The 7,872-nt window shown below is 49.2% G+C and overlaps 1 protein-coding gene across 1 annotated transcript in view; it reads right to left on the bottom strand.

Moving 5' to 3' along the window:
* Nucleotides 1-7,872, bottom strand: part of LOC108801725 — a 28,899-nt gene that overhangs the window by 11,487 nt on the left and 9,540 nt on the right. Inside the window, exons 5-6 of the mRNA XM_018573632.1 lie at nucleotides 2,559-2,634; nucleotides 13-127 (exon numbers count right to left, since the gene is read on the bottom strand). Of these exons, the coding sequence (XP_018429134.1) occupies nucleotides 13-127; nucleotides 2,559-2,634 (191 nt within the window). The remainder of the gene's footprint in view (nucleotides 1-12; nucleotides 128-2,558; nucleotides 2,635-7,872) is intronic.

Here is a 7,872-nt window from a genome sequence, read left to right as displayed (position 1 = left end):
CAATGTCTGTACAGCTCCAGAGTAACATCATCCTGAGGACACGTCATATCACATCCCGTGATGTCCGCTCCGCTCCGTACATACACCGGTCCGGATGACACGGATGTGATCAGGAGACACAGGAGACCTGGGAGAGGAGACACATCAGAAATGTGGACAGAACTTTCATAGCGACAACAAATCCCAACCACAATTTTTGTTATGATTAATATGCAGAAAAGAAGCAAAATGGGTTTAAAAGAAAACAGAAGATCGGAGCTGAGAGATGGAAAATGAAGAAACCCCAAAAATGAGGAGAACAGATGAGGCTCCGGGATGGTCATTTGTATCAGTGACACTGCGATGGCCAACTGGGGGCTGCTGGTCACTGATGGGAGATCCCGGGAGTGATACAAATATGAAAGTAACATTGCGTATAAACATTGATCAGAGGGAGATAGAGAGATACAAAGTAGACATGTACCATTTGTTTTGTTCCGAATCGAAATTCGGATGAAATTTTGGAAATTCTGAGATTCTGATGCATCCGAATTCCGAATTACAGAAATAACGAATGTAAACGAATCCGAATTTCCAACTCTGAAATTTGCTAGCGGGAGTCTGGACGAAATTTCGTTTATTGGACGAAACTTCGTTGCAGCACAGTGACATTAGAATTTTTTTTTTTTTTACAGTCTGCAGAAGGCGACAAACAAAAAGCGTGAGGTTCCCCCCAAATTGATACCAGACCCTTTAGGTCTGGTAGGAATGTTGTGAGGGACCCCCAGCCCCAAAAAATGGAAAAACAAAACAAAACATGAGGCCCCCCCTAACATTCTTACCAGACCCTTGATCCGAGCACTGGCCCGGCAGGAAGGGGGGGGGGATGGACGATCGAGCACCCCCCTCCCTGCGCCTTACCAGGCTACGTGCCCTCGGCATTGGGAGGGTGTCCCCATGCCGATGGGGACAAGGGCCTCTTCCTCACAACCCTGCAGGCAAGGGGACCTATTTGCATCGGGGTACCCCTTTAATTAAGGGGGCACCCAGATGCCCCCCCTTGTGAATGAGTAAGGGGCACTTGTACCCCTACCCATTCACTGAAGGGTTAAATCAAATAGTTATTAAAAAGTACAGACTTTTGATAAAATCCTTTAACCACTTCCCAGCCGGCCGTAAAAAACGGCCGGCCAGGAGCTCTCTAGATCTGAGCGGGCGTCTTTAGACGTCCGCTCAGCCACACCACCTCGTGCGCGCCGCCGGGCGCAAGCGGGAAATGCCCGTTATTTGAAAAGAGGCAGCGATGCCCGTTAATATACAAGCGATCTATAGCCGGCGGATCGCTTGTATGAGGTCCCGTGATGTGCGCCCCCTCTGCGGCTCCCCCCTCCCGCTGTCAAGCTGGTCCTGGGACCAGCATACAGCCTCTGTCACAGGGGATCGGAGGGAGGTCGGTACACGAGCTCCCTCCGGTCCCCTCTCCGCTGTCAGAATGCGAAAGTGTTGTATATTACATCACTTCCGCATTCTTGTGTCACTCTCCGGCTTCAGATGCTGGAGAGAAGCTGATGGAGCAGATCTGTGCTTCATCAGCTTCTTCAGGGGGGTCCTAGGTGACATTAGGGGTCTTGGAGACACCCTAATGTCTCCATAAAGAGGACCTGTCACATATTTTGCTATCACATAAGGGGGTTTTCTTAGCTAACGTATGTGATAGCAATAAAGTTGAGTGGGGAAAAAAAAAAAATTACGTTTCCCCCCCAAAAATGTAAAGTTACAAATAAAAAATAATTGTTTTTTTTTTTAAAGTCCCCCCCATACATACACGCATGCAAACAGGTGTCGGGTGTGCATACGTGCGAAAACGCCGATTTTGCCCATTACGCCGATTTCGCCCATTACATATGGCCGCGAACGTCGGAATGAGAGCAATAATTTTAGGGCCATCAATCACTGATAACACTAAACTGATGAGCGGTAAAAGCTTTTAAAGCGTCGCCTATGGCCAATTTTGGCAATGGTAGTTTTTTGCGGGTGCGCGCAATTTTAGAGCATGACATGTTTGGTGTCTATTTAAGAGGCGGGAATGTGATCTGTGATGACAAACTGCAAACCAGAAAGTAAGAAAAGGAGAACACACACTGTGGGAGTGACTTTTTAGGCCCCTCCCATATGAAACAATAAACGTATTAACCCCTTAAGGACCCTTTCGCTGCCGAGGCCTTTTTTTTTTGCCCCCCATGTTATAATTCACATTTTAGGCCTGAAAATTACTTCAAACCCCCAAACATGATGTGTTTTCTGAAAGCCGAGACCCTGTATGGGGTACAGGTAATATACAGGGGTACAGGTAACATACAGGGTTACAGGTACTCCTAATAATGAGATGACTCGGGGACCTATACACACACACACACACACACACACACAATAGGTTGGACTTGATGGACATATGTCTTTATTCAACCTCAAATACTATGTAACAGTGTGCGCAGCGCTTTACAATATAAGGAAGACATTACAATCACAATACAAATCAAGACACGATGGTAAGGAGGGCCCCGCCCCTGAGGGCTTACAATCTAAAAGGTTAAACGTTAGCTGGTAGGAAGACTGCAGAGCTCCAATTGGCTGGCTGGCAGGACACCGCAGGGCCTGAAGGGAAGAGGGCACCTGAATCACATGAGCATGTGCATTGTAAGTCCCTGATGTTTCTGCCTAACACCGCTGACCTCTGCACTGTGCATTACATTACTGACCTCTGTACTGTGCGTTATTGCTGACCTCTGTACTGTGCGTTACATTACTGACCTCTGTACTGTGCGTTACATTGCTGACCTCTGCACTGTGCGTTATTGCTGACCTCTGCACTGTGTGTCACACTGCTGACTTCTGTACTGCTGAACTCTGTACTGTGCGTTACATTACTGACCTCTGTACTGTGCGTTATTACTGACCTCTGTACTGTGCGTCATACTGCTGACCTCTGTACTGTGCGTCATACTGCTGACCTCTGTACTGTGAGTTACATTACTGACCTCTGCACTAATTACCTCTGTTCTGTGCGTCATACTGCTGAACACTTCTGTACACAGTTCGGGAGCCTGAAGGGAGGCTCAATGAGGCTGCTGGAGGCTTAACCTTGGTACATGGAGGCAGCATCGCTGCACCCCCCCCTCCCCCCAACACCCCCGCCAGGAGAGGAAGAGAGCACCAGAATTAGATCAACTGTGCAGTGTAAGTCCCTGTTTTTCTGTGTTACACAGCTGACCTCTGCACTCTGCACTACATTACTGGCCTCTGTACTGCTGACTTCTGTACTGTGCGTCACACCGCTGGCCTCTCCACTCTGTGTCGTTACTGATCTCTGTTCTCTGTGTCACACCACTGACCTGGCGGAGTTAAGGGCGGGGCACGGTAGGGGTTAGGTGGGGCAACTGGTGGCGAGTAACTTTTAAGGCCGGGCTAGTAGCTCAGGACTTGAAATTTTGAGCTCTGTCCTATAAAATAAAATGGCGGCAGTTGGAAATGTATATGTTGTACGATTTTAGCTCAACTTATTTTCAAACTCCCAAACATAATATAATACCCATTATTTTTTGTGTTATAAAATATAAAAAACGAGGTTACAACAAGTATATCGATACCCAACATGCCCAGGTTAAAAAATTGTGTGCGTCGATGAAACTGCGACATAATTCAGTACCCCAAAAAGTCCATACACAATGCTTTAAAAGCCTCTACACAGGGGGGTGGAATTCCTATCGCCTGACTAGGGTTGCCACCTGTCTGGGATTCACCGGGACAGTCCGGCTTTTGAATGCTGTGTTCGGGTTTCATGGCAGCTGAATCCTGGACACAAGATGTCAGGCAGACAGGGGCAACCAAAATGAAGATAGGGGCTACTGGCCCCCCACTGATAATAGTCTCACCTGTGATATTTACATATGAATAAGCCACGAGTCATTCTCCCCAAAAAATGTCAGCACGTCTCTAGAGTGTTCGGGTTTCACTTGAAGAAAAGATGGCAACCCGACGCCCAGGACATGTATTTCCGCGTGGGTATTTTTTTTTTCTATATTTACCCCGGCTTCGGGCAGGCAGCGGGGCTAAATGTAGAGTGGGAACCATTTGGCAAAGTGATCTTGAGCAGCTGTACAGTTACTCGAGAACGCTTGTAAGCATCCTGATCGCTGCCTCTAATATCGCTCCCGGCTGCCTTTATCCCTGCCCGCTGGATCCCTCCCTGCCATGGTCTTCGGGGTCCCCCGCTCTTCTGGGGTACCCGGGACCATGGCAAATTAGATCAGGATGGGGAGCAGAGCAGAGATCGTCCGTTCTCCGATCTGCTCCGTGTGAGCACTGACACAGGAACGCTGCACTAGCAGCCTTCCTGTCGCAGGAGTTCCAGCACAGCGCTGCGCAAGAACTCCTGTACTGGAGGTGACAGGTTCAATAAAGAGAACCTGTCACCTCCAATTGCTATCACACAGGAGCTAAGTGAAATAAAGTTTAAAAAAAATTAAAATTAAAAACAGAAATAAATAAAAAAAAGTAAAATAATTAACAATTAAAAACAAAAATAAATAAAAAAAATAACAAATAATTAAAAATGGAAATAAAAAGGCGATAAAGTAAAAGAATAAATTAAAATAAATAAAAAATGTAAAAAATTAAAAACAACCCCGCTGCCCCCACCATTGGCATGCGAATAAACGCATGCATAGGAAATTGTGTGAGCTGAGTGGTGCCCCCATTCTACTGTGTGCCATATTGTGGTGTAGCGGGAAAACAGTTTTGGGAAACCAGCAATGGACTTCGGACACAGACTTCAGGAAAACAAATCCTTTTTTTATTCTGCGCAGAGACCCAGCCGACTAACGTCTTTCATTAGCTGGGCCCCCTTTAAGGGCCGTCACAACATATATATAATAACAATTGTGTCACATTTCCTATACGTCTTATTCCTTATACAGCTCTAAGCCAATCAGCAAGCAGCATTTGCAATTGTACCATTTATGTGGTTTACATCCATTACAGACTGTTGTCACAAACTTGTGACAGGGAAGGAACGGGGCCTCAGTCACAAGCTGCTGCGGTTTGCACTTGTGATTAAAGAACAGAAAGGAGGGGCCGCTGCTGCTGTCTGCACCTGTGGTTAAAGGAGAACTATGTGGTCAGGGCTTCTCCCCATAGTTCTCCTTAGGGTAACGGGAGGACACAAACTAGCGTCCTCCCGTCACCCTAGGCTCAGTATATAGGGAGCTACAGCTCGCGGTATACTGAGACGCCGCAGCTGAAGCCGATCCCGACTGTCAGCGCTGGCGGATCAGAGCGGGGAGGGGGGAATCCAGCCCCTCCCCCTGTCACGGCAGAGAGGCGTGACAGGATCGAGAGGTGAGGGAACCCGGTATGTGTTCGCTCACCTCCCGATCTACTGAGCCGACCTGTGACAGTCTCATTGTCACAGGTCGGCTAGAACTATGAGGTGAGTGGAAATCACCCCCCCTCCCTCATAGTTCTCCTTTAAAGAACAGAAAGGAGGGGGCCGCTGCTGCTGTATGCACTTGTGGTTAAAGAACAACACAAATCATTTAAACACAGAGAGCCATTTTGTCTGCTGCCACAGTGGCAGCCGGGCAGCAGCGATCTCTAACACGCACAATGTGCATTAAGGCCAGGTTCACACCTGGGGGATCCATGAACGCGCGGCAATCGTTGGGCGTTCATGGAATCGCACACCACCGCCGACCGTGCTGGCGCTGCCATTATTTTCTAACGGCACCACAGTCGCGCCAGGCAGATCGTGCGGTTACCTGCCGCAGTACCGCCCGTGCAATCGCGCGCGATCACGTTTATGAACACAGCGCAGTGCATGTCGCCAAAAAAGGTACATGTACCTTTTTTCAGCAATTGCCACGCGGATGTAACCCCGTTGAAATCAATGGGGCCGTGCGGTAAAATTTATACAACCGCACATGATCGCCCGATTATGCACCCGCCCCAAAGGGTAAGTTCACTTTCACAAGCAATTTGGGAAAATGGAATTACCCGCACAAATCTTGCCCCCTCTCCCCCCCCATACTTACCTTTCAGCGAACGGTCCTTTCTGTCCGCCAGTACAGGTGTACTATCTGTACCTGTATAGATATATACTTTATGTATAGATCTATACTTTGCCTGGACGGTGGCCATCCGTCGACTACTGATGCACCCAACCCATTCATCAAGGATTTAGCGGTAAGGAGTGCAATGGGTACACTGACTACTATCTGTACCTGTGCCATGTATTCTGAATTTCCCTCGCAAATTGCAAGCACTCATTGGTCAGCGAGGTCACCTGACCAATGAGAAGCGCTTCTTAGCACTGCTAAATATACGCTTTGGGTTAAATACAAATTTGTATCAGGACAAGTAGATCGGCCCCCGCTTTAGTCCTTGGACAAGTAGTTTTTTTTTGTTTAATTTCCACACTCCTGGATCGGGGTTACAGTCCCCCTTCATCATGTACCGGGCTCAATGCAATTCTATTCCCCCCCCCCTTCTCGATGCCGCACCCCGGGATCTGCACTCACCTCCCAGCAGCACATAGTGATCAGTCCTCAGGCGGCTCATCGTTCAGTCGGCGTGTGATCAATAGGTCCGGAGACTCCGCTGCTCCTCCACTAACCTCCAGCAGAAGAACGAGGAGCCCTTAATATAGGAGAGGACGGCTTGTGTGTTGCAATGCTGCGTTTGTTACCTCAGACTCACATTGTAAAGGACAAAAAAAGGAAGTGAACCCATCCCTTCCCCCAACACATCGCAATGGAGAAACTGAAAGTTGTCTCATGGTGATCTGGAGGTTTTTTGCAGATTATTATTGGAGACTTAGACTATAATATTATTATAACCAGAGCCGTAACAATCAGGGGCGTAACTAGAAATCACAGGGCCCCAGAGCTAAATTTTGTATGGGGCCCCGTGATTTCTAGTTATACCCCTCGCAGAGCCCACTCGAGATCCCACCTGAGGGTGACCCTACAGAGCCCACCATAGACTCTCTATGGTGGGTTCTACAGGATCACCCTCAGGCGGGCTGGTCGCACTCCTTACCTCCTCCGTCGCCGGGCCCGCCTTCTTCTTCGTCACCAGGGCCGGCCTTAGGCCTTTAGGCGCCCTGTGCGAGAAAGCTTTACAGCACCCCTCAGTGACCACACCCCTCCGTGGCCACACCCTTTAGTGGCCACACCCCCAGTAACCACACCCATTTATCACCCATATTTTTGGTAAAATATAAAAGATGGGGTCACGTCGGGTAAATAGACACCAAACATGACGGGTCCTCTGTACACGGTCCATGCCCCCCCCCCATTGTACTAGACGGGTCCTCTGTACACGGCCCGTGTCCCTCAATTGTACTCAGGGCCGCCATCAGGGGGGTACGGCCATCACTAATGTAAGGGGCCCCAGGTGGCTGGGGGGGGGGGGCCCGGGCTCCGACCGAGCAATTTTTACTATAAATTAGTCCCCCCCCCTGTACAATTGGTATGCTCCCACATGTGCAGGAAGAGGTTTTTTTTAGGTTTTTTTCAAAGCGCGGAGCAAGGCATGCAGGAAAGGAGCACAACTGCTGGACGGTACAGGTAAGTTTTGTTTTTTTAAAGCAGCTGCAGAGGGAGGGGGGTGTTTTCAGAGACACACTCAGTGGCGGAACTACCACCATAGCGACCGATGCGGTCGCTAGGGGGCCTGCGGCACTGGGGGGGCCTGGATCCACGCTGCTCTCCCCCGCTTGTATGGGCTGAGGCCGCGGGGATCCGAAAAGAAATGGCCGGCGGAGGAGCCGCTGCCGTCCTGAAACTGACAGGAGGACAGCGGCTCCGCTCTCCTCCCCGCCTGCCGCTCGATCAT

Source organism: Nanorana parkeri, unplaced genomic scaffold (genome assembly GCF_000935625.1).
Source record: "Nanorana parkeri isolate BGI_ZX_2015 unplaced genomic scaffold, ASM93562v1 scaffold2465, whole genome shotgun sequence".
In the NCBI taxonomy this organism is placed as follows: domain Eukaryota; kingdom Metazoa; phylum Chordata; class Amphibia; order Anura; family Dicroglossidae; genus Nanorana; species Nanorana parkeri.
Note: the sequence above shows the minus strand (reverse complement) of the source record. Positions and strands in the feature narration are given on the sequence as shown.